The sequence below is a fragment of the Fopius arisanus genome, unplaced genomic scaffold, assembly GCF_000806365.1.
Source record: "Fopius arisanus strain USDA-PBARC FA_bdor unplaced genomic scaffold, ASM80636v1 scaffold00061, whole genome shotgun sequence".
Classification (NCBI taxonomy): Eukaryota; Metazoa; Arthropoda; class Insecta; order Hymenoptera; family Braconidae; genus Fopius; species Fopius arisanus.
The window spans coordinates 705,666-733,056 of record NW_011887800.1 but is presented as its reverse complement, the minus strand read 5'-3'; the positions used below and the strand labels follow the sequence as shown (position 1 = coordinate 733,056).

The 27,391-nt window shown below is 36.9% G+C and overlaps 3 protein-coding genes across 10 annotated transcripts; all 3 read left to right on the top strand.

Annotated features, from left to right (window-relative positions):
* Window positions 1–505: 505 nt before the first annotated feature.
* On the top strand, window positions 506–8,498 carry LOC105268818 (ATP-binding cassette sub-family A member 2). 3 transcript variants are annotated; one of them, XM_011308659.1, is made up of 4 exons: window positions 506–760; window positions 832–1,043; window positions 2,141–3,281; window positions 3,556–8,498. In XM_011308659.1, exons 3-4 carry the CDS (start codon window positions 2,249–2,251, stop codon window positions 7,506–7,508), a joined length of 4,986 nt encoding a protein of 1,661 aa, XP_011306961.1. In that variant the 5' UTR covers window positions 506–760; window positions 832–1,043; window positions 2,141–2,248; the 3' UTR covers window positions 7,509–8,498. The 3 variants fall into 3 exon arrangements, with proteins under 3 accessions (XP_011306961.1, XP_011306960.1, XP_011306962.1); XM_011308658.1 differs by lacking the exon at window positions 832–1,043; XM_011308660.1 differs by lacking the exons at window positions 506–760; window positions 832–1,043 and adding an exon at window positions 1,117–1,344.
* A 450-nt stretch (window positions 8,499–8,948) lies between these two features.
* On the top strand, window positions 8,949–19,355 carry LOC105268819 (retinal-specific ATP-binding cassette transporter). 6 transcript variants are annotated; one of them, XM_011308666.1, is made up of 4 exons: window positions 8,949–9,310; window positions 10,712–10,823; window positions 13,448–14,640; window positions 15,387–19,355. In XM_011308666.1, exons 3-4 carry the CDS (start codon window positions 13,539–13,541, stop codon window positions 19,334–19,336), a joined length of 5,052 nt encoding a protein of 1,683 aa, XP_011306968.1. In that variant the 5' UTR covers window positions 8,949–9,310; window positions 10,712–10,823; window positions 13,448–13,538; the 3' UTR covers window positions 19,337–19,355. The 6 variants fall into 6 exon arrangements, with proteins under 6 accessions (XP_011306968.1, XP_011306967.1, XP_011306969.1 ...); XM_011308667.1 differs by lacking the exons at window positions 8,949–9,310; window positions 10,712–10,823 and adding exons at window positions 12,497–12,548; window positions 12,927–13,000; XM_011308662.1 differs by lacking the exons at window positions 8,949–9,310; window positions 10,712–10,823 and adding exons at window positions 12,497–12,548; window positions 12,927–13,088.
* A 1,319-nt stretch (window positions 19,356–20,674) lies between these two features.
* Window positions 20,675–27,391, top strand: LOC105268821 (retinal-specific ATP-binding cassette transporter; the record flags this gene model as incomplete). Its single annotated transcript, XM_011308668.1, is given in 3 exon segments — window positions 20,675–20,817; window positions 22,482–23,603; window positions 24,097–27,391. Coding segments are annotated over 2 exon segments (4,316 nt in total), but the record flags the coding sequence as incomplete, so codon positions are not given.

Here is a 27,391-nt window from a genome sequence, read left to right as displayed (position 1 = left end):
GAAAGAAAAAAAATCAAACGATTCGACTGGCATTCAAATGTAAACGCCAGAAATCGCTGAATTGTGGGGACGAAACGCACATGAGGAGAAGGCGTTAGCTGAAGGTACTTGTCCCCTGTTTTGGTGTCGGCGACATCAAAGCTTGGTAATACCTCCCTGTATCATACCTTATTTGCCATAAGCGCGACTAATCTCCCCTATAATTCTTCATGAATCTCTGTCTCCTGCTCTGAGGTTCAGGTCCTGTGGGTTAGGCAGTGTTCTGCCTCGATGTGACTCCGTCGATACTGTTGGGCTCGGGGTTTTGATCAGAACTACCTGAAAGAGCAACATATATGATAAATTAGGGCCCTCTACGGTATTCCTCATAGACAAGGGAAAAACTTTCATATTATCCGACGCTTTAACGTACTGATGATACGCCAGATTTTGATTTAGCCCACTCAACTTTCACGTCATTCATTGGTCAGAAATGTATGCCAGCTGCTGAGTTGCCTGCCTAAAGAATTCGAGGGCGTAGTGAATGGGTGCAGCTGCAGTTCAGTTTCAGTGTCAAAACATCATTGAAACAAAACGTCACTTCAATGTAATAATATCGATCCTAATTTTCCGAATGTTGTGCTGTAATCTGAGATTAGACCAACGTAACGGTACAGACAACTGATAACTTCAAAAGTTAGTAGGTTAACAAAGGGCAAGCAGAAATAACGGCAGAACATAGTGTTTTTATGGATAACTCAATGTAATGGACTCTTGCGTGGTATGAATTAATTTTTGTTTCTAAGAATGTATTAATTCAGTGACATGCTTTAAGTAGATTTTTCTATCCAGCTGGAACGTACATGAGAATTGAGCAGCAAATATTGGAACAGCTCGATGGCTTGGTCTTATTTTTATTGTCATTTCGAAGAATGACCTCATGGATATTTGATAATAATTGCTGACAAGTGACTCATGTTTCCATAGAAACACACTACGCACTATATTTTGCACCGTCAACATTTGACTTTGAACGTAGTATTGAATACCAATTCAACCAGACGGTATACAATATTAACTACCAGTGGCCTTTTTTTTCCATCATTTTACAGTTCTTCGCACTCGTACTATCTATTTACGAACGAGTTTTCTCATTTTAACCAGCTATTAAAAAAATATCACTTCCCATTTCATGAAGACTCTCATTACAATTGTTTCTTCAACTTTTGCTTTGTCATAACAAGTGGTCAAGTCTTTATTTCAAAAGAATTGACACTCTACACCATGTTTTCGATTATCTTTCATAACTTCAGACAAACAATTCTTTCTTCGGCTGAAAATCGAAGTGTGATTCACGTTACAATCGTAATGGCCGCCACTTTTTTCCAGATCTTTTAACAAATCAATGACAAATTCCTCGCGTATTGTATCGGGTACCCGAATCTTTGTCGCCTGTAAAATATTCCCCATATCGTCAAATAAATGAGTGAATCTTTTTTATTATGTTGAGTGCGTATCCTAGTGCCCTTTTCAATCAAAGCTAACGCGGTCAAGTTTCCCCATAAGACTCTGTTACAAACAAGTGTTTTCACTAATTATTGTCTCGCGAAAATGTATCGATCGAAGGGTCGAAAATGTGACTTGCATATGATTCATACTCTCAGTTATTATATTTAAAAAAAAAATAGACTGTATTGAATAATGTTGGTATCGGTTAAACATCCTTTATTATTGCTTCCGAACATATTTCCTATAAAAAATAATCAACGTTTCTATTAATTTCGCGATTGTTGAAATGTGCAACGGTAATTAGTTGATTAGAGATTACTGGATAATGAATGATTGGAAAACTTCATAAAATTCTGGAAAATAACAGACTTTATATTTTAATGGTGTCGTGGCCGTGAATAGATAAAAACTTGAAATCCCTAGAGTGTAAATGTTCGCTACACGTCAATAATCCATAGATATAGATATTTTTCGAAATCGAAAATAAAGTAGAAATTCTTGAGTATTAATAGCATTATTGGGACATGCGGTCGGAATCAATCAATCAATTAATTAGTGAGAGCCATTAAAACTCGATATTTTTTAACTAATTCATTAAACGGCAGTACCTGAATAATAATTCTTATCTCATGTGTTTTTTTTTCAATTTCAGATGCCAGCAAAGACCTCTCATCACGTACTGTTTATTTCTCGTACTACCTCATACACGTCCTATCTCATGCAATGAATCACAATCAAAACTGAATAAAAATAAACGAAAATGGCAGGAAACATGGGGATATTTGTGCTTCTTCTCAAGAAGAACTTCCTAGTTCGTAGGAAGCGCTGGGTTCAATCCGTGGTAGCTCAAATACTGATCCCAATAGCGCTATTCCTGATTGGCCAAACAGTCAGATTAATGACTGATAATTCAGCTAAATTCATTAATACGACTACTTACTATGAAATAGAGCCTAAAGCGAAGATCTTGGACACAATTCACAGAGATACAACAGTTCGCTTTTCACCAGAGAACCCAGCGACGATAGAATTGATGCATTACACACGACTATGCCTGCAACTTCCAGAATCTAAAGTCGATGGTGCTCCGGATGAGGACACGATGATAAAGGATTTGACGAAGGATCAGGTTCTCAATAAAGATCACGTAGACGCACTCGGAGTTGTTTTTGAGACGGTTGTTAATGATACGATACCAAATCATTTTAAATACAAGATTAGAATGGGTAGCGCACTCAGGAAGGAATTGTACGATCCCGAAGAGAATGGACATCTAGCTAATTACATTCTAATGGGCTCTCCCATTGTTCCATTGCAATTGTGTCTCGATGAAGCCTTTATTAATTGGGTTTCCAGCACGAGTTCCTCGAAAGTACAAAAGTATACGCCTGAAATCTCAATACAACAGATGCCTTATCCACCTTACACGAGGGTCGATAAGGGAACTGCAATTGGGGGAGAGACTTTCGCTGAGATCATACGATTTATTTTCCTAATAATTCTGTGCGTGGAGATCTCTTTCCCTGCTAATGAAAAATACATTGGAATCAATATCCTGATGTCTGTCAATGGAGTCAGCACCAAAATGAATCTCTTCAGCTGGTTAATAAGTGGAGCCATTTTCAGCACCTGTTATCTAGCTCCAATTGTACTGATTATGAAACATTTCATGCCACCGGAAGTCATTCCATTTTTAACGTATGGTAATCCGTTCATTGTCTGGCTGGTATTGTTTGTTCACTGCTGGCATGTCCTTGCCTTCGGATATCATCTGTCATCGTATTTCTGGAAACGTAAGTTACTGAGGAATGATTGAAATTTGAACGGACAATCAGTGAGGAAGAGTTGAATGTAAAGAGTAAATTCTATTGAGATTTTAGTTGCTGATGCATATTTCCATCTTATCCCGGAATTTTTATTTTCATTGAGATTTTTAATTACGATACTTTCCTATATAATTAATCAAAGGCACTGACTCCGCGATAAATAAATTGCAGTCCTTGACATTAACTTCCTCAATTAGGAAACTAATGCCTGAAATAATCATGTGACTTTAATCAATTTCAGCTTCACATGGAATATTTGCCACCTTTATGTTCCTGGTTATCCTGAATAACATCGCTCGTTTCGCCACTGGTGTGGCATTTCGACATTTTCTTCTGTACGTGGGTGTAATCTGTCCAAACATTCTGCTAAAACGCATGTTCGAAGAAATAACGATCTACGAGGGCAAGCTCATTGGTACAAAATGGTCCAATATGTTCACAACGGGGACTCTGGATGCCCCAGCTGAAGGGAGCATCGGAGTTATGTTAATCTTCTCAATCATCGGTATCATTCTCAATTTCTACATGGCAGTGTATGTTTACGCAGTGCGTCCAGGAAAATACGGAGTCAGCCAGAATCCCCTCTTCTTCTTCCAAAAGCGTCACAAAGTTGAAGATGACGAGAACAAAATAGACTTCGAAAAGACTAAAATAACAAAACGAGAATTCGAAGATGTCCCTGAAGGTGGATTGGAGCCAGGAATAAGACTCAGAGGATTGAAGAAAGTCTATTCAACAAGTTGGTTCAGGAATTCAGTGGTGTACGCACTGAGAGGAGTGTCAATGGACTTCTACAAGAGCCAAATAACAGCTCTCCTGGGTCACAATGGCGCAGGTAAGACCACAATGATGTCTATTCTCTCAGGTCTAACAAGCTTATCAGAAGGTATAGTCTTCATCGATGGAAAAAACATCCGACGAGATCCTGACGCCATAAAAGACAACATCGGCTTATGTCCCCAAGAGAATATGGTTTTTCCTGATCTAACGGTCTATCAGCAGCTCCACTTTTTTGGAACCCTCAAAGCAGGGAAAAAATCTAAACAAGAATTAGAAGAAGAAATAGAGATTCTACTGGACAAAGTTAATCTTGAAGAAAAACGTAATTTCATTCCAAAGCAGTTATCAGGGGGTCAGAAGAGGAGACTCTGCCTTGCGATGGCTGTAATTGGTGACGCCAACGTATTGATCCTGGATGAGCCGACCTCCGGAATGGATGCTGAGAGTAAACGAGAAGTTTGGGATATTGTCCTCAAAATGCGTGGTGAGAAAACGATAATAATTAGCACTCACGACATGGAGGAGGCTGATATCCTTGGTGACAGAATAGCGATAATGCATACAGGAAAATTGAAGAGTTACGGCACCTCAATGTTTTTGAAGAAGTTGTACGGGGACGGTCAGGTGGAAGTTACATTATCCGTGAAACCTTGGTGTGATTCTTCGAAAATCATCCAGGAGATAGGAATTTCAGCTCAGCTACTCAACCAAGATGAAGGTAAAATGGTGTTTGCCATTCCGATGGCAGAATCACTACCGGAAGCCCTGGATAAACTAGAATCTCAGAAGCAAAAATTGGGAATCACTGGGATGAGTGTTTCTATAATCACCCTGGAACAGGTGTTCTTGAGAGTAACTAGAGAAGACACTGACGAAGTGGATGCTAATGATCAGATCCGATCCTCTCACAAGATCACAGGTTTCTTATACTTCACGCAGTGCTTCAGAGCTTTTGTGATAAAGAAAGTGGCATTTATGAGGAAAAATCCTTGGACCTGTTGGTTGAGCTTACTGTTGCCCTGTTTGTCATGTACTATGATGATAATGGCGTTTGGAGAGAAAGGACCTCGTGATGGTCCCACCTCGTTAACCTTGGAGGCTTACAGCCATCCTAGAGCATTCGTCGCATCATCGAATCCATATTTGGCTCACATGTACGGAATTGGAGTCCGAGAATTCGGCGGTAAGACTGATATAATTGACCCGGAACATTTGAGTGTTTCTGATGCCTTGGTGCAAGCATCTTTGAGGGACATCGGAATCTATAGAAATAGATACATTACTTCTGCTGAGTTCAATAGAACTGGTGATATTATGAAAGCCAATGGATTCTACTCAGGGACTGCTTATCTAGGAATCCCGATAGCATTAAATGCACTGTCTAATGCTATTCTGAAAGCCCTGACTGATGACGAGTCTTACAGGATCGAAGTATCAGCTCAGCAGCTGCCTTCCTCATGGGAGATTGACAAAAGTGAGGCCGTGGATGGGCCCATGATAACTCTAGCAATCATTGTGTTTTTAGCCCCAGCAATTGCGCTGTATGTCACTCAACCCCTGCAGGAGGCTCGTTCAGGAATCAAGCAGCTGCAGAACATGACTGGTGCCTCGAAAATCGCATACTGGGCTTCTATATTTTTACTCGATTTTTCGCAGTACATTATATCAAGTTTACTGCTTCTGGCTTCATTCATCATAGTTGATATATCACTGGCCACTCATTTCTACCGATTAACTGAGATTCTTGTGTTCTTTGCGTTGATGATACTGTTTGGAATGAGTATGCTACCATTTGTCTACATGTCTAGCTTCCTGAAGAAGACACTGAATACTACGATCAATGTTTTAAGTGTTGCACCACTGATTCTGGGGTTTGTGGAGATGATTCTCGTTGCTGTGACATTTTCATGGGATAATAACACTTTTAAGATCTTCAGAAAGATTCAGAGTAGGCTCTTCCAACTGTTTCCATATTTGAGCTTCACCTATGGACACGTATCATTCTTTGGAGTAGTATCGAAAAACGCAAGGTGTAGAAGAATGACTAATGAATTGATTGAGGTGGCATGCATCAGTTTTGATGAGTGTTGCGATGCACAGTGCTCCAATGGTGATTGCCAAAATCCATTTCCATATTTTGTTAAGAGCCCCTTCGAAGAAGTTCCAAGTCTCTTCACTAGTATGATGTATCTGCTAGGATCGTCTGTATTGTTTTTCGCAATTATTATTTTGATTGAACTGCAGATTGTTGAGAGAATTATGATGAAAATCAGAAGAAGAAAGGCGTGGAAAGCGAATACTATGGGAATGGACGAGTTGGTAATGAAGGAGAAGGCAGTCGTTGCTGATGAGTTGAATAAGAAGCTCAATGGGATCTTTGAGGAAGAAAATGAAAATATATTTCTAGTTCACAATGTGAGAAAAAATTATGGGGCTCTTGAAGCAGTGAAAGGAATAAGTTTCAGGGTTAAAGAGGGTGAATGCTTTGGTTTGCTCGGGGTGAATGGAGCTGGAAAGAGTACGACATTTAGAATGCTGACTGGGGAGGAGCTGCCTAATGGTGGACAGTTATGGCTGAAGGATTTTAATATTGAAAACAATCGAACCAGATATCTGCAGGAGATGGGCTATTGTCCTCAGCAAGATGCCATTATTGATACACTCAATACTTGGGATCATTTGTATTTATTTGCAAGACTTCGTGGTGTTCCAGCGAATCAAGTACATGATACAGTTAAGAAATGGATTGGAAAACTTAATCTTACGGCGTGTGCTGCTCAACCCAGTGGCACATACAGTGGAGGAAACAAGAGGCGTTTGAATATTGCAATTGCACTTATTGGTAATCCATCTTTAGTTCTGATGGATGAGCCGACCACTGGCGTGGATCCAGCAGCTAGAAGATCACTGTGGAATACTCTGAAAATTTGTCAAGACTCTGGACAATCAATTATTTTGACTTCACACAGTATGGAGGAGTGCGAGGTACTGTGCAATCGTCTCGTTATTATGGTGAACGGGCAGCTAGTTTGTGTTGGTGCTAGTCAAGAATTGAAACAGCGTTTTGGTGCTGGATACAATATTCATGTAAAACTATCCCCCAATCGGAGTTATGCTGATGTGGACAATATCAAGAGAAGAATCGAGCGCCACTTGATTTGTAAATTAACAGATGAGAATTCTGGCTTCCTGGGATATCATGTCACTGATCCCGAAGCCACATGGACAATTATGTATACCACTCTGAATGAGTTGAAGAACGATTACAATTGTATCGAAGATTTCGCTGTTCTCTCTTCGACGCTCGAGCAATTGTTTATCCAATTTGCCAGAGCCCCTGATGATGCTCCCCAGAATAACGGAAATGCACCTCAAAAGTGGTGGCAGAAGAGCACTAGGCGAGCCCATGTTTAAATTTTACAATCCATAGAGGTGAGCAGTAATTTTTTATTTGACACCTTCTTTATTCATTCAATCGATGGTAATAATCAGCTTAAAACTACTGGCTAATTAACATACGATTGCGGCAACGAAACTTGAGGGACGAATTTATTTGCGATAGTCGATCCCGATAATAAGAGCAGAAAAATCGTATTTGTTGCTAAAATATTTACACGTCTCTATGGAGAAGGTCGTCTCCCGTTGTTTTATATGCCTCGTGTTCACAATTTAATTAGTGAATATAATGACACCTCAATTTTTTGGAATTTCATTCACCAAGTCATGAAATCAAAATCATCTAAAATAGTAACAATATGATTTCGAGGTCAATTCCAATTAAAAACGGTTTCTAAATATCTCATTTGTCTTAGAAAATTCAAGGAACTTAGATCTTTTATGTTGAATGATAATTGATTTTTCAGTGAAAACTTGACTGTTCAGTGTTCACCGTGAAAATTCTATTCAAATGCAATTGAATTTTCAATAAATTTAAAACTCAGGGAATTTATCGCTTGAACTTCCAAGTGTAATTTTCCAACAGTGCAACAGACATTAAATGTGTTCATTCTTCTAAGAGCCTAAGACGGTTTTCGGAAATTAATTAATTATAATTCATCAATTTTAATAGCTTCAACAAGTATTCTTTCCAATATTGCTAATTGTATATTTGTAATTATTGTTCAGAAAATTTCAGTATAATGAACGGAAAGAAGATTTCCCTTAGATTTGTAAATAAAAAAGATTATAAACTATATTAATATTGATAAATATGAACAGAAAATTCGATGCATGATCTCTTGCCGATATTCAAGATTGTTTATCGTGAGTTCATGGATTTTGTTTGTTAAAAGGTATTTTTATAACTGAAAACTATCATCAGTTTGTAAAGTTAATTTCAATTTAAGGACCGGTTGGATTATCTGGAAAAGATAATTTACTCCAAAATTGGGATTCCTAATTACTACGCCAATTAATTATTTTTTCCGATAATTGTTAGCTAGCGTTCTAGTCATTGACAACCACTAGAACGCTAGCTAACAATTATTTAAAAAAAACGATTAATTGCCAGAGTAATTAGGAATCCCAATTTTGGAGTAAATTATCTTTTTTAGATAATCCAACCGGTCTTTAACACAAAAATCATACGTGGAATCATACGTCCACAGCGTCATCGGATAAACCAATAAATTTTTGTCGGATTAAGTGATGATTCGATTAATGATAACGACAGAATGATAACTCGCTCACTCGACATCAAAATGTAAAAATTCGAAACTTGAAGCCAGATAAATGAATGCTCATTTATCGTAAGCACTTCATGTTTCTCATAATTTATGAGTCAAATCATTCATAATAAAAGGGCAATCACTAGAAAATTTACACGCCTTCTATAAATGCTATAAACCTCCCTCAAGCCCAAAAACTTTCCCACAATCATACGAAAATGTAGTATTGAATTATTGACATTGCAATCTCAGCCCAAAGATCATTTGAATGAAAAAAGCCTTCGTATGTCCATCAACTTCCGACTTCACCCGACAAATTTCCATTTTACGATTCAGCTTCAATGAATTCCAATGCTTTCAACGTCATTAGACAATTTACTATACCTACCATGATCTAATACAAAAATAGCTCTCACCAAATGTATTAATAAAATAGAGCATTCGACATCATTTTGTTGGATGCATTCGAAATTCATAGCCTCTATCATGAAATTCATTAAATACTTGCAGTACCTTCGGGAAATTATTTAAAATGATCATTTCTAAATCGTAAGTGCATCATGTGTTTATAGGATTGGTGGCTTAAAGAAAATAGTATTAAACATTCTTAAAAGAAATACCATCTAACCCCAATGATTGCTACCAAAAACCAATAATTATTTTATAAATTCTCTTCTCGGGGACTTTTCATTTAATTGATACTTTCCGAAAAAAATACTAAACATATTAAAAGCATTTTCATGTACACTGGGAGTAAAACAGGAGTTTTCAGCGAAGTCTTGCTTGTGTCAAATAAATCATCTGTTAAACTGCCAGAAAAAAAATTGTGCTAAATATTTTGTGTGAGTGAAAATTAAAAATTGTTATCTTAAAAATAATCTGAGTTCTTAAAACGAAAATATTCTCTACTCAAATGAGAAATGGAATTTCTATCCACTGTTATCAAATACTGTCAGATATTTATTCTCAAAAAATATTCGGTGCTAATTAATTGGCCGGTAATTATCGAACATTTACGTATTGCAATTATTCAATTCAATTACAAAAAAAGATTCTTAAATAATATGATATCAATAATAGGGTAACAAACTGATAACTTACGAAGGAAATAATTCTTGATGGAGTCTTTATTATTTTTATCGGAAAAGGCAGTTTCTTGTGTAAATAATTTAATTTAATGAGCCAAGTGTCTCGTTATTGTTGAAAGCAGAGTAATTATTCATGTTTGAGACTCATGTTCAAACCCTACACTATTTCTTTTCGGGAATTGCTTGTTGAGAACTTTATTGGTAGAATCATGACTTACTGGTAAACTTACTGGCTTTACTCAGTGTACACAGGTATGCACTGCCAAAGAAGATTAGATAACTCGTACAGTCATATTATCTCGATCTTCCTTTAGCCTATATACGATTTTAAGATTGCCGAAACTGAATTAATTTGCAGAGTTATTGTAGACATCTTCTCATTATTCATGTTTTTTTTTTTTAATTCCTGGGAAATTCTGGATCACATGGACGTGAAAAAATAGACCGTTTCTAGGTTTTATAATTTATCAATGACTCGCAAATTTTCGTAGTCTGCATTCATTTCCGTGAATTTATGGTAAAGTTTTGGAAATTTTTGCAAGCATAACTGAGAACCTTGGAAAATTCTTCTACGATGAAAAAATAGAACTTTGTGCAGCCATGAATCATAATAAAACTTAAAAACAATATTTTATTACGTCAATTTTGTCGACCGTTTCTCTAGAATTTTTAAAAAACTGTTAAAAGGAAAAGATATGGGCCATAACTCCTTAATATATATTTCCACTTAACGTAGAGTGAAAATAACACGAAATAAAATATTTCTACTACGTTACAAATTTTAGCTTTACAATGATATTCTGTCGTACATCCTGAAATTTTTTTTCCCAATGGTTATTTTCCATCGCTTCGACTCTGTTAGAGTATATGGCGATGATGATCAAGACTAATTGGCTAGATCTCACCATTCTACCCGTCCAGGAATCCAGTGTTTGTGAATCAAGAATTATACAAAGTGCTGAAATTTTAATAGGGTAAGTCGAATTAACGGTTTAATATGCTTTTCCTAGTCATAATAATTTCGGAAATTGAAGGGGCGGTTCATTAATCGATTTCTACTACTCTCACATCTGTTTATTATTTAATCTTTCTCATGGTTCGCCAAAAACTGGTGTGATTACACTGCTAGAAAATAGTACTGGAAAATGGAAATAGAAATCGAAAAAAAATCGATTTTATTTATGCACTTCCCTGAAATTTTTTATTCAACTTGAGCTGCAGTGGTACTTTTAGAATTATTTATTGTATATCCAGGCAATGATTAAGAATAAATACCCGCAGTTTTATTATCATTAATTAATAAATATCATTAATTAATAATATATTAATAATTATTAATTAAGGCCATCGTTAAGTTATCTCCGAAATCACCGGTTTTTGGAGTTTTCTAACAGATTGTTGATCGCATTAATCCGAAAAAAAAACTGTTGTTGCATTTTATCATTATCTTATAACATGATGTTTCTGGAGCGTGCAATAATTTTCCGCACTTTTTGAATAAAAGTTTAAGAATTTTTGAAAAATTCAGAAAGAATGCAGGAAAATTATTGCACGATCATTGAATTCTGTATATTTTTTGCGTCAATCCAATTAAAAATTTCTCAGACACCTCAAAAAACCGGTAATTTTAGCTAAACGGCGCGAGAATATAACGAAAGATTAAATTTTCCGCTTATTTCCTACTTCACAGGAAGAAGTGTTGGTCACAATGTCCGAGAAAAATTTAAGGACCGGTTGGATTATCTGGAAAAGATAATTTACTCCAAATTGGGATTCCTAATTACTCTGGCAATTAATCGTTTTTTTTTTCAATAATTGTTAGCTAGCTTTCTAGCGGTTGTCAACGACTAGAACGCTCGCTAACAATTATCGGAAAAAACAATTAATTGGCGGAGTAATTAGGAATCCCAATTTTGGAGTAAATTATCTTTCCGAGATACTCCATCCGGCCCTTAAGTAAATTACAGAATTTCTGCATCTATTCTCTTATAAATTCTTATACAAAAAAATACTTAAGAATCTGACATGAGTTAAGATTATAATGATCATATCTAAAATCACCATCATTTCCATCACAAAAATATATAAAATCATATACTCCAACATATATGTAGTTCAGTATATAATTACCACAGAAGTGTCCATATAATAATTTAATAATCAATATTGATATATAACTGTATATGCCAACATATTTATATTTATAGGAAATCATAATCATATACAGAAAAATATCAACAAATTCGTAACATATATTACCAAACATTGGGAAAATCCTTGTGACGTGTATTTTTTGTACGTGCCATATCAACGTTTATTGAAATATGCATTAGCCACTTCCAAGCAGTCATTGATTCGCTATGAAATATGGAACAATTCAGCGGTATTTGGTACTGAATATTCATGTTTTCATTGAGAGTCCACGTAAATTACAGAATTTTCTGCAAAGGCATCTAGACCCTCCAATGAGTTACGATTATAATGATAATGTTGAATACCGATTTTTTATGGAATACAAATTACTTGCTTCCGAGTAAATAGAGTCATGATTAGATATCCTATATGGGAGAAAAAATAAGGAAATGTTTGATAACATTGATAGGGGCCAGCAGGGCCTCAGAGGCTTGGCATATAAACAGGTGCGATGATCTAATCAATGACAGTGTTGGTCGCAGCAACCGATCGGTGTCAACGATTTGGTACGAATGGATTTGAATTATAAATTCGCAATAAAATTCTTAGCGTACTCATTGCGGGGATTCGGCATAAATTTTCACAAGTGCATTTGAAATTTTTGCGTGATTTTCCTGTTACTTTCAAATGGTGAACAATAATGCAGTGATATTGCACACACGTGACTCACTCTTTCATGAAACACAGGTCATATCACTCCAATGTTTCCGCAATCGCATTCGATGTTGAACGCTTACCCAGTTTGCAATGCATCGGGCTTTATCATTAGATTTTTCTGACGTTTTCATTGTTAATGGAAGTGGTTACCACGATAAAGATTCTCAAGTTCTGCGATAGCGAATGATAGCATTAGTTAGCCGATATTGAAGTAGATTTTTTTGTAGATTAACGATTCAACGTTAAAGGTGAAGTTGAGCAACGCTGATTATTTGGATGTTTTTCACAATGAGTTTTCAAGGTGATTCATTTTGTGATTGAAATACGTCATGGGAGAGTTTTCAGTGAATTAATCCATTGAATGCAATTTCTTCCGGCTAGGAGACAAGGTATAAGTCAGCATTCATTTAATCACAACTTTTGGAGTTTTCTGACATTCTAGTCACCACTAAATCTAATTCGATATCAATAGTTAATGAATAGTTGTTTAAAAACTGCTCATTTTATTATATTGTGATTAAGAAATTAGGGATAAAGAATGGGAAAATCAGTCGAAGCTCGAAACATGTAACAGGATTAATTGATCTTTTGAATGAATCCGGTATTTCCCCGTCTTTCCTGGGTAGAACAAGCATGTAAAGTATAATTCAAAGTCCTGCAAAACTCAATACATTCTTCGCTAAATAATGTACCTATGAGAAACTCCATAATGGGCAGAGGTATTACTACTAATGACTTCCGATTTCAGATAACACATCGAACCACTCCGACTTGTGGCCACCTGGCCAGGGAGGAATTTAATCAATCTTCAGGAAATTGAACCGAGCACAACTCAAATAATGAATGAAACAATAAGAATATTCTTCATTCTCCTCATGAAGAACTGGCACGTCCGCAAAAAATGCTGGGTTCGCACCATCGTAGTCCAAATTATAATTCCAATAGGTTTCTTCCTTATCGCACAGACTATTAGACTGTTATCTGATAATTCAGCGAAGTATGTGAATAAAATAACTTATCATGAGATTCAATCCAAGCAAAATATACTGAATTATCGATGTGGACTGAACAACATGAATTATCATGAGATTCAATCTAAGCAGAGTCTGCAGAATCGAACCTGCAGGTTGAACATACTTCGCTTTACGCCAGAAACAAGTGCAACAATCGATTTGATAAGATACACGAGCATGTGTTTATCGGAATACACAATCAATTCACCAGTCAACTTCAGTGGTGCTGTCGATGAGCAGACAATGGTGAAGGATCTGACCCAAGATCAAGTTGGAGATGTTCCAGTGGAATCCTTGGGAATTGTTTTTGAAACAAAACTCGATGATTCTGTACCGATTAATTTCAAGTATAAATTCAGGACGAAAGGCGCGTTGGAGACCAATTTGTACGATGCAGAGGAAAATGGAAACATGGCGAATCGTCTTATGCTTCCTCCTACAGTAGTTCCCCTTCAATTGTGTCTTGATGAAGCCTACATCAACTGGGTCTCACAAACTTCCTCGGGGGCTGTCAAGTACAGCCCGAAAATCTCAATTCAGCAAATGCCTTATCCACCCTATACGAAGGTCGATAGGGGTACCACCATTGGAGGAAAAATCTTCTCGGAGACTATAAAATTCGTATTCTTGATCATTCTCTGCATCGAGATCGCGTACCCTGCCATTGAAAAAAATATTGGCATTAATATCCTCATGTCTGTTAATGGAGTTACAGCGAAGATGAATCTGCTCAGTTGGTTTACGAGTGCAGCGGTCTTCAGCACTTTCTACCTAGCTCCTTTTGTTATCATCATGAGACACTTTATGCCACCAGAAGTTGTTCCATTCTTGTCTTTTGGGGATCCATTTATTGTGTGGTTTGTGCTGCTCGTTAATCTCTGCCATACGATCTCCTTCGGTTATCATATGTCATCGCATTTCTGGAAACGTAAGTTAACGATGATACATCGCTGTTAAATTAATATATTAATAAAATTAAATTATTCTCTCATTGCTGAGATTTACAACAAATTTCTCATTCATTAATCTGATAATGTTAAGTAGGGAACACTTTTAAAGAACTTTTGCTCATTTATTTATTTATTTTTTCATCTTTTTTAATTAAGTTAAAAATGGAATTATACTAGTCTATTTCTTCGAGATATCGATGCATCATATTGATGATGGTGACACAGGGATACATTTTTGATAAAAATTCATAAGAAATTTTGGAAAGTATGAATATATCAACATCAGCATATAATATGTCAATGAAAAACTGCGAGAATTCAATTTGAGTTCTATCCATGAAGTTTGAACATAAAAACTGAAAAATTCGTTGATTTAGTCTAATTTCGATAAAATCCGTTATTACTAGAACTGCTGTATATCGAAAGCTAAAATATCAAATTATGCTATTTTTTTTTATCTTGAAGAACAATGTTATTTAATGTTATTTAATGTTTTTTAACAATTTGTGGATTATGGCGAGATCACCAATTTTGAAATCACAATGCGATTTCTTATGCAAGAATAAAATCTATGGATATCATTGATCGTTTTTCAACAATTCTCCCGAAAAATTCATAACTCACGAATGACCCGATTTTGTTTACCATTTTCCTCATCGTAGATATGATCTTTTCATGAGTTACTACCTCACGAATTAATGTAACTTCGTATTATTTGTTTCAGCATCAAATGGCATCTTTGCAACTTTCGTGTTCCTCGCCGTACTGAATAATATTTCCAATTTCGCTACCTCCGCTGCCATTCGACACACCTTCTTGTACATCGGTTTGATATGCCCATCGATCCTCTTGCAGAGAATGTTCGAGGAAATAACAGTCTACGAGAGCAAGCTCGTGGGCATCAGTTGGTCCAATATGTTTACAGTCAGCTCAGCAGATGTGCCAAGTGAAGGAAGTGTTGGAGTCATGTTGATCTTCTCCATCATTGGCATTCTCTTCAACTTCTGCATGGCTCTTTACACTTATGCAGTCCGCCCAGGTAAATATGGAGTAAGCCGAAATCCAATCCCCTGTTTTCGACATGATAGAAATATGGAATACAACGAGAAAGAGATAGATTTTGGGAGAATAAACAGCAGGACAGAGTTTGAACAAATTCCTGAGGGGACATTCGAGGCAGGAATAAGGATTAGAGATTTGAAAAAAACATACACGAAAGGCTTTATAAAACCGTCTAAAGTTGATGCATTGAAAGGGGTCTCCATGGATTTTTATAAAAGTCAAATAACAGTTCTACTTGGTCACAATGGCGCCGGCAAAACAACAATGATGTCCATTTTGTCAGGTTTAACTGATTTAACTGAGGGTGCAATACTCATCGATGGTAAGAACATCCAGCGAGACCCATCCACCATAAGAAACAATATTGGTCTGTGCCCACAAGAGAACATGGTCTTTCCAGAATTGACAGTCCATCAACAACTTTTCTTCTTCGGAACTCTGAAAAGCCGTAACAAAACAAGAAACCAATTGAATTCGGAAATAGATACTTTATTGGAGAAGGTGAATCTCACGGAGAAACGAAATTTCACACCTAAGCAGTTATCAGGAGGACAAAAGAGACGACTGTGCCTTGCGATGGCTGTGATTGGTGATGGTAACGTTTTGATATTGGATGAGCCAACCTCCGGAATGGATGCAGAAAGTAAACGCGAGGTTTGGGATATTATTCTCAAAATGAGGGGTGAAAAAACCATAATAATAAGCACCCACGACATGGAGGAGGCCGACATCCTTGGAGACAGAATAGCGATAATGCACACAGGGAAATTGAAAAGCTACGGAACATCAATGTTTCTGAAGAAATTGTACGGAGACGGTCAGGTTGAAGTGACATTATCTGTAGAACCATGGTGTGATTCTTCGAAAGTAATTCAAGAGATTGGAGTCTCAGCTCAATTATTGAATCAAGACGAGGGTAAAATGGTATTGGCAATTCCCCAGGTTGAATCATTACCACAAACTCTGGATCATTTGGAATCTTCACGAAAGACCTTAGGTATCACTGGAATGAGTGTTTCCATTATTACGTTGGAGCAAGTATTCCTGAGAGTAACTAGAGATGATGCTGATACAGTTGAGTCGAAAGAGCAGATTGGATACTCAGGGAAAGCAACAGGCCTGGAGTATTTGCGCCAGTGCTTCTTTGCCTTTTTCCAGAAAAAATTCACATCAATACAGAAAAATATGATGCTATTCTGGTTGAGTTTATTACTCCCCTGCTTAGCGTGTACAATAATGTTGACAGCATTCGCAGGAAGACCGAAACAAGGTACACCAATTTCATTGACACTGAAGTCCTACAATTCTCCGTCAGCTTTGATCAAATCTCCATACAATGCTGTGGATAACATGTACGCAAAAAGTGTTAATCAATTCGGTGGAGAGACTGAGATAATCTCCCAGAAGTCAATGAGTGTTACGAATGCCCTCTTGAAAGCAGCTGACGATGATATCGGAAAGTACAGGAATAAATACATTGTTTCAGCGGAGATTAATGGAACTGGTGCGGATATGAAAGCTAATGGATTTTACTCAGGAACAGCGTATTTGGGAATTCCCATAACACTGAACACTCTATCGAATGCTTTTCTCAAAGCTGTCACTGAAAATGAATCTCACAAAATTGAAGCTTCGATCCAGCAAATTCCATCATCCTGGGCCATTCAACAAACGGACGTGGCTGATGGTTGGATGATAACTGTTGCCATAATTATCTACCTAGCACCAGCTATAGGTTTGCATATAACTCAGCCTCTGGAAGAAGCCCGGTCTGGAATCAAACAGCTCCAAAATATGACTGGGGCTTCGAAATTAGCATATTGGGCCTGCATGTTCTTATTTGATTACATCCAATATGTACTGTCGATTCTACTCCTTCTAGCTTCATTCGTACTAGTCGACCAGTCATTGGAAATGAAATTCTACCATGAAACTGAGATCCTTGTATTTGCCGAGCTCATGCTGCTATTCGGATTGAGCATGCTACCGTTTATTTATTGCATCAGTTTCCTAAGGAAGTCGTTGAATGCTACTATGATTTTCCAGAGTGTTGCTCCATCAGTTTTGGGATTGATGGAAATGATACTAACTACTGTTGAGATGAAGTGGGATAATGAAATATTTAAGGGTTTTAGACATGTGCAGAGTAAACTCTTTCAAGTATTTCCTTTTTTGAGTTTCATACAAGGACATGCAACGTTCTTTACTGTGGTATCGAAGAATGCAAGATGCCGGAGGATGACTGATGAATTCATCACTGTTTCATGCATCATCAAGGATCCATGCTGTGGAAGACAGTGCACTAATGGTGACTGCAAGAATCCATTCCCTTATTTCGACGATAATCCTGCTAAAACTTCTCCGAATCTCTCTACCAGTATGATTTATCTAACAGGCTCATTCTTCTTATTCTCTGGAATTATTTTCATAGTTGAACAGCGGCTTGTTCAGAGAATTGTTAGGAAGATAGTAAGAAAACATTTCCAAAGAGATGTCTTTACTGAAATGGATGAATTGGTGAAGAAGGAAAGAACAATTGTTGCTGACGAAGTGCGAAAGAAAATCAATTCTATTAACGATGGTGAAAGCGAGAACGTGTTCTTAGTTCATGATTTGAAGAAAAGGTATGGTAAATTCGATGTGGTGAAGGGGATAAGTTTCAGGGTGAAAGAGAGTGAATGTTTTGGGTTGCTGGGGGTGAATGGCGCTGGAAAGAGTACGACATTTAGAATGCTGACTGGAGAAGAAATGCCGAATGGTGGACAGATGTGGCTGAGAAACTTTAATATTGAAAGCAGTCGAGTTGAATATCTTCGAGAAATGGGTTACTGTCCGCAGCAAGATGCTATTATGGGGAATCTGAATACTTGGGATCATTTGTACTTATTCGCAAGGCTTCGAGGTGTTCCGAAGGATCAAGTACAGGATGTCGTCGAGAAATGGATTAGGAAACTCAATCTGACAGCGTGTGCTGATCAACCCAGCAATACGTACAGTGGTGGTAATAAAAGACGATTGAATATTGCAATTGCACTTATTGGTAATCCATCTTTAGTTCTGATGGATGAACCGACGACTGGTGTGGATCCAGCAGCTAGAAGATCACTGTGGAATACACTGAAAATCTGCCAAGCCTCTGGACAATCAATTATTCTGACTTCACACAGTATGGAGGAGTGCGAGGTATTGTGCAATCGCCTCGTTATTATGGTGAAAGGTCAGTTAGTCTGCGTTGGTGCTAGTCAAGAATTGAAGCAACGCTTCGGCGCTGGTTACAATATTCACGTGAAACTGTTCCCCAATCGAACTTATGACGACGTCGAGGATATCAAAAAGAAAATCGAGATCAATCTAAGGTGTAAATTAACAGATGAAAATTCAGGTTTTCTCAACTACCATGTTACGGATTCCATAGCCACTTGGACGCAGATGTATTCACTGCTCCATGAGTTGAAGAATGATTACAGTTGTATCGAAGATTTTGCTGTTCTCTCTTCAACACTCGAGCAATTATTCATCCAATTCGCCCGATTATCTGTTGGTGGACAATTAAATAATGGATACGTACATGAAGAACTACACAAGCAAAATCATACGGAAGCACCAGTTTAACTTTTTGTTCACTCCAACAGGTCAGTGAATTTTCTCTCTGGCCTGTATCTTAAACTACAACGACGACTACGAATTTTTTTGCACTCTGTATTTATACCAATGTAGTAGTAACAAGATTAAAAATAAGCATGTAAAATTGTACAAATAGCAGTAAAGTATTTTAAAATTTCTAAATTCTGAGAATCTAATCTTTTCTTCACGATTTCCATACACGTGCCCACTACAAGAAGCGTACATTTATTGATGATCCGTCAGTCAGTATTGGATTTTAAATATTTAAAGAATGTAATTTAATAAATTGAATATGATACAGGATAATACAAGCTCCGATATCACGCGACAATAGTATACGTAAATATGCAATGGTGGAGGACAGTCAAAGGAGTGTCCAATTGGCAGGTCAAGGCCGGAATGTCTAATTGTCCTCCGTCTCTGTCCATTCACCCTTGGGGTCCCGGTTTTGGGCCCGACGTCACTAGCGGGTGTCAAGCCCTTCACTCTTCCCGTCATGCCTTTTTTGTTTTTTTTTTTTTTGCTTTTTCGGGGCTTATCTCTATTCAGAAATTTTCTTTTCAATTTATGAGAAGTTGAGGAAAAAACAGTTTTTTTATGTATCTTTTGAATTATTTTTACGATTTTTTTTAGGAATCACTTGAGTGAGTAAAATTAAAAATCGATCATTTGTCTTATATTGCCTCTTACAGTTATTAATTTTTTTTGTTAATTCCAAAAATCTCCAAAAAAATATAGAAACCGGAAGAGATCCATTCCAAATGAATTTGTGGACGTGAAGAAATTATTAGTATAAACTTTCGGAGAAGACATTTCGAACCTGGGCGACGTTGCCTGTGATCATTTTCATAAATAAATGACGAGCAATACGGTGGAGTCTTCCACTAGGAAGTTGAGATCAGCCAGTTCGCTTAGCAACCCGGGTGAGAGCACAACAAGCTGTCATTCATGAATAATTTAAGATTACATATTACTGTTAGTTCCCATCAACACCTTTGTTATTAATCAACCATCCACAGGAATATAATATCTATATAATATAATATATAATATATAATATATAATATAATATATAATATCCACAGGAAACTTATTGAAAATGGATATTTTTTGAGTGCAGTGATATCAAATTACCTCCAAACTTTAAAATTCCTATCTTACACTCTCGACAAAGAATTCTTCATATGCAAAAAATTAAAAATAAAATTTTGGGAACAATCTCTACTTTCTTGGAAACAAATCTCGAAGATTTCGATAATCGCATGTCAATACTTTACGAGATTTGATTACCTTAGTTGGAATTGATTCTTATCCGAACAGACAATTCTAGGAATAGTTCGTCATCAATAATAGCAAACGAGGAACGAGGAAATAAATATACAAATGACTCTAACAAGACAGGATGGTCTAGTGACGAGACTCTAGTCTACCGCAGTGTCAGTATCGGTGATAACCGGGTTGACAGTCGAGTACGAATGAATTTTGTTTATAAATTTTTCATTATTTTAATGGTGTACTCCTACATACCGAGTATGAAAATCTAGGTCAAGAATCGATACATTTTTATTTGAAATTGTTGCGTGGCACGTGTGTAACCTGTGATAAACAAATATGGATGATATTACACAAGAATGACTCATCTTTTAAACAAAATTACTGATAAGGCCATGTGGTTATATTTTTTTTAATTACATCAAGTGAAAATTGAGTAATTCAGTGTTTCTATTCTGTTTACTGGCGAAGCAACTTAATTTTTTAATTATCAACTAAAAATATTACAAATTGATTCTTTAAAAAAATGACAGAAACTGAAATACCGCAGTAAAATGAATCAGGGAAATTACACTCGTTAAAGAATATTAATGGCAATTTTTTTTAAATTAAAATGAGCTCATCATTGGAGTGGTCTTATATTTCGATTGCGATTTTCCTCACTCTCCAGTCTAATCATTCAACCACAAATCCTAGAATTCGGGACGAAATAAACCACAGAAATAATAGACAAATGTTAATTTTCCTATGATCTATTAAGTTGGGTGGGTTTTAACGCGTTAAAGATGTGTGGGACATTTTTTTTTATCTACTTCTTAGAAGGCAACTTAGGTAGGCAACCCAAACCATATCAGTGCGTCATTGTGTTATCACAACCTTGCGTGATGATCGTTCCTGGAAATTTTTGAAGTCCCGGTTTTATTTTTAACCCAACAAAATCAATTACAAAAGTATAATAGATTTTTGTGAAGATTTTACTGTTGAATTTATTTGATTGAGATTTCTCCCGTCAAAGTATTTTAAGGCTCGGGTGGATTATCTAGAAAAGATCATTTACTCCGAAATTCGGATTCCTAATTACTTTGGCAATTAATCGTTTTTTTCAATAATTGTTAGCTAGCGTTCTAGCGGTTGTCAATAACTAGGCCGCTAGCTAACAATTATCGGAAAAAACGATTAATTGACGGAGTAATTAGAAGTCCCAATTTTGGAGTAAATTATCTTTTCCAGACAGTCCATCCGGGCCTTAACCAATTTTTTCCTACGCTTGTTCATTTGTTGGGGAATTCAATAGGAAACAGCAAATACCTTCTGAGTTCAATGAGCTAAATATCAACAGAATAATTTACGCTGTGCATACTCTACTCAATCAAATTGAATTGCCATGAAAATATCACAGTCTTACTCTTAAATTTCGATTCGTGCAGATCATCAATTTCGAATTTGCCGTGCAATTTCCAATAAAAAAAAATAATTTTTACTAATTTATCATTAATCGTTCAATTTCTTGAATATTAGAAAATGTTGAAAATTTTTCATTGATTATTTTTTCTTTGGATCATTCGACGAGACTACTCGATGATATGATTGAAAAATCCACTATTATTTAACGTGAAAATCCAATTTTCTGAAATTTTCAAGACAAATGAGAAATTTAATTTTTTATGACTGAAATTCTAAGAAAATTGAAATTTGACCGTGTAAAATCCGTAATATCGTGATGAGATAATTTTGAAGCTCCGGTAAATTCTATCACATTACCTAATCTCTACTTACACTCACATTTAACACATACAACTTCTTCCTCATTGTGACAATTTCTATATCATTTTTATCATTTTTATCATTTTTATCATTTCAGAGAAGACATAAACCGACAGTGGACGTAGTATCCGGGAGAAACCGCCCGACAAGTTATTCAGTGCCAGTAATTTCGAGTCCACGTCAGGAGAACATCAAATCATGAACGAGACACTGAGAATATTCTTCATCCTAGTTAAAAAGAATTTTCAAGTCCGAGGAAAATGTTGGTTTCGGAGTATAGGAGTCCAAGTGATTCTTTCAATCGGTTTATTTCTCATGGGCCAGAGTATTGGTTTATTTACTGGTGCACCACCAGAAGATGTAGACACCACGACTTACTATCCAATTAAATCCAAAGAAGAAATTCTGATGCGAACCAATTGGATAAATCTCATTCGCTTTACTCCAGAAAACAGGATGACGATTGATCTGATGGCGCGGACACAAAAATGTCTTAAATACAAGCCGAAAGTGAATGGGACAGTTGATGAGGACACAATGGTGAAGGATTTAATCAGTGACAGTTCTAGAAGTTCATACATGACATCTATAGGAATTATCTTTGAGACTCTCAGTGGAAATTCCGTGCCAACGAATTTTAAATATAAAATCAGATCAAGAGATCCTCTGCGAATGGATTTGTACGACTCGCAGGAGAATGGAATGTTGGCCGATACATTTAATTTTTCACCAATTATGGCATTACAATTATGCGTTGATGAAGCCTACATTGATTGGGTTTCAGAAAGTTCTTCTCAATTCAAGAAATTGCAACCGAAGATTTTCATGCAACAAATGCCTTATCCCCCGTACACAAAGATGGGTGCAGACATGTCCATTGGGACGCAAGCTTTTTCGGAAATCATCAAATTCATCTTCTTGATTATTCTCTGCATCGAGATGGCTTACCCGGCTAATGAAAAACATATTGGGATTAATATTCTCATGTCTGTCAATGGAGTCACAACGGGCATGAATCTCTTCAGTTGGCTTCTGAGTGCAGCCTTATTCAGTACTCTTTATCTAGCTCCATTTGTGGTAATTATGGTATACTTCGGACCGAATAATGCTGTACCATTTTTAACTCGTGGAAATCCATTTATTGTATGGCTGGTCCTGTTCGTCAATATCTGCCACGTATTTTCCTTCGGTTACCACTTGTCATCTTATTTTTGGAAACGTAAGTTGACAAATTTGGATAATATACTAATTAAAAATTGCTCCACTCTTAATTTTTAGAATCAACACAAAAAAATAGTTAATTACAACAACAACTTAAATAACTTCCAATAAAATTGTAAAGATAAATTCATGCTAATGCACCAGTTATAATATGATTTATTCTAAAAAATAATAATTCATCAATTCAGGAAATCATTAATTGAAAGCGTAATTTCTTCTAAGAATCAGATAACTGAAGATAATTATTTACAATCAGATAATGTATTCCATCGATCATCCAGATTTATTTATTTCTATTCGGGAGTTACCAAAATTTTGGGTTTCTAAGAAAATCATTGGAATAGTTATCACTTATCACATTTATCTTATCCATCAGGTGAAGTCTCCGTTTTTTCCCTATAGCAGAAAAGTTTGTGATTTCTCTGGCGCGAATCTCTGAAAAACCGAATCTCAACCGTGTTTCCAACATAATACGTCATTATCTGTTTCAGCTTCTAAAGGAATCTCCATAACCTTCATGATTTGGATTATAATCAATTCTGCTACGACCTACGCTGCTTCCAATACTCTTCAACACTTCCTCCCGTACCTTGGCGTAATATTCCCAGGCATCCTCTTTCAAAGAATGTTCGACGAAATCAGCATGTACGAGAGGAAACTCATCGGTCTCAACTGGTCGAATATGTTCACCATTGGTTCAGTACACGCTCCAGCTGAAGGAAGTGTTGGAGTCATGTTGATCTTCTCCATCATCGGTATTCTCTTAAACTTTTACTTGGCGGTTTTCATTCAGGCAATTCACCCCGGCAAATACGGAGTCAGCCGAAATCCCTTCTCTTGTTTCCGAAATAAATGCAATGATCAACTCGACGAAAAAAAAATCGACCTTGATAAAACAAATTGTATCGGCAAACAATTTGAAGAGGTCCCTCGAGGATCCTCTCCGCCAGGAATAAGAATCAGAGGATTGAAAAAGACATATACAAGGGGTTGGACGAAATCATCAAAGGTTGAGGCACTCAGGGGAGTCTCTATGGATTTTTACAAAAGTCAAATAACAGCTTTACTTGGTCACAATGGTGCTGGTAAAACGACAATGATGTCGATTCTATCAGGGTTAACAAGTTTAACAGATGGTATAGTTCTCATCGATGGTAAAAATATTCAGCAAGATCCAATCAGCATAAAGAATAACATCGGCCTCTGCCCCCAGGAGAACATGGTCTTTCCAGAATTAACAGTTTACCAACACCTTTTCTTCTTCGGAACTCTGAAAGCCCGTAATAAAAATAACACCGAGTTAAAATCGGAAATTAATGCTTTATTAGATAAAATGAATCTAACGGACAAGCGGAATGTCATTCCTAAACAGTTGTCCGGAGGCCAAAAGAGAAGATTGTGCCTTGCAATGGCTGTGATTGGTGATGGAAATGTCTTGATACTGGACGAACCTACATCTGGAATGGATGCACAGAGTAAACGCGAAGTCTGGGACATTGTGCTGAAAATGAGAGGTACAAAGACGATAATAATAAGTACACACGACATGGAGGAGGCTGATATCCTTGGAGATAGAATAGCAATAATGCAAACAGGCAAATTGAAGAGCTATGGAACGTCAATGTTTCTGAAGAAATTGTACGGAGATGGTCAAGTGGAAGTGACACTGTCTATCGAACCATGGTGTGACCCTTCGAAAATAATCCAAGAGGTTGGAATCTCAGCTCAGTTATTGAGTCAAGACGAGGGTAAAATGGTTCTAACAATTCCTCAAGTGGAATCATTACCACAAACTCTAGATCATCTAGAATCATCCCGAAATGCTTTAGGTATCACTGGAATGAGTGTTTCGTTAATAACATTAGAGCAAGTATTCCTGAGAGTGACGAGAGAGGATGCTGATAGAGTTGAATCAAGAGAGCCAATGAAATACTCAGAAAAGACAACAGGCATCGAGTATTTTCGTCAGTGTTTTTTTGCCTTTTTGCTGAAGAAATTCACATCGAGCAGGAAAAATATCTGGTCATTCTTGCTGACATTATTATTACCCAGTTTGGCATGTATAGTAATGCTGGCAGCATTCAGTGGAACAACGGATCCAACGAGATCACTCTCCTTAACATTAAATGCTTATGACTCCCCACAGGCCTTTGTTAAATCTTCAGATTCCGATTTGTCCCGTACGTACGTAAAAAGTATGAGTCAGTTCGGAGGTAGAGCGGAGATTCTTCGAGAGCCGACTACAAGTGTCACAGATGCTCTTTTAAAGGTTGCTAAAGATGACATCGGAGTGTACAGAAATAAATACATTGTTTCTGCTGAGTTTTATCAGATGGATATGAATATAACAGCCAATGGATTTTACTCGGGCGGTGCATATCTAGGGATGCCCGTAACTTTAAATACTCTGTCGAATGCTATTTTGAAGGCTCTAACCATGAATGATGCCTACACTATTGACGCTTCAGTCCAGCAGATCCCAATAATCTGGGCAATTCCTCAACGAGAGGTAGCTGATGGCTGGCTCGCCACAAGTGGTATTATACTGTTTATGGCAGTGACCATTGCCTTATATGTTACTCAGCCTCTTGAAGAAGCTCGTTGTGGTGTAAAACAGCTGCAAATTATGACTGGGGCTTCGAAATTCTCGTATTGGGTCAGCATGTTCGTATTCGATTTCTTGCAGTACGTAATATCCTGCCTTATACTACTAGTTGTATTGATTATCGTGGATAAAGCGCTGGCCACAAAATTATACGGTGAGACAGAAATCCTTATATCCTTGGAACTAATGTTTCTCCTTGGGTTGAGCATGCTGCCATTTGTTTATTGCCTCAGCTTCCTGAAGAAAACATTGACTGCTACTAAAATGTTTCAATTAATTGCTCCGGTAGTACTAGGATTGTTGCAAGTGATACTTACTCTCACTTCAATGGCTTTGAGAAATCATTCTATGGAGATCTTCAAGGATTTTGTGGCATCAATTGTTCAAATGTATCCTCTTCTGAGTTTTATGTATGCACATTCAACTTTCTTCACTGTTGTATCGAAGAACGCCAGATGTCGGAGAATGACTTCAGAATTTACTAATGTTTTATGCGTCCTTCATGATCCTTGCTGTGAGGCACAATGTACCAATGGTGACTGCAAAAATCCATTTCCTTATTTCGGTGAAAACGACTTAAAATTTCTTCCAAATCTGGCTACTAGTATGATGTACATGGCAGGTTCATTTTTATTTTTCTCTGCAATAATTTTCATAATTGAACAGCGGTTTTTCCAGAGAATCATTATGAGAATTATCAGGAATAAATCGAAAACATTCAATACTACAGAAATGGATGAATTGGTGATGAAGGAGAAGAGAGTTGTTGCCGATGCAGTGGAAAACCGAAGGAATGGAATTTTCAGTAATGTAAATGAGAATTTAATGCTTGTGAACAATTTACACAAGAGATACAGAAGTCTTGAGGTAGTGAAAGGGATCAGCTTCAGGGTGAAAGAGGGTGAATGTTTCGGATTGCTAGGGGTGAATGGTGCTGGAAAGAGTACGACGTTCAGAATGCTGACTGGCGAGGAAATACCTAATGATGGACAAATGTGGTTGAGAAATTTTAATATTGAAAGCCATCGTGTTGAATATCTGCGAGAAATGGGTTACTGTCCTCAGCAAGATGCTATTATGGGGAACCTGAATACTTGGGATCATTTGTACTTATTCGCAAGGCTTCGAGGTGTTCCGAAGGATCAAGTACAGGATGTCGTCGAGAAATGGATTAGGAAACT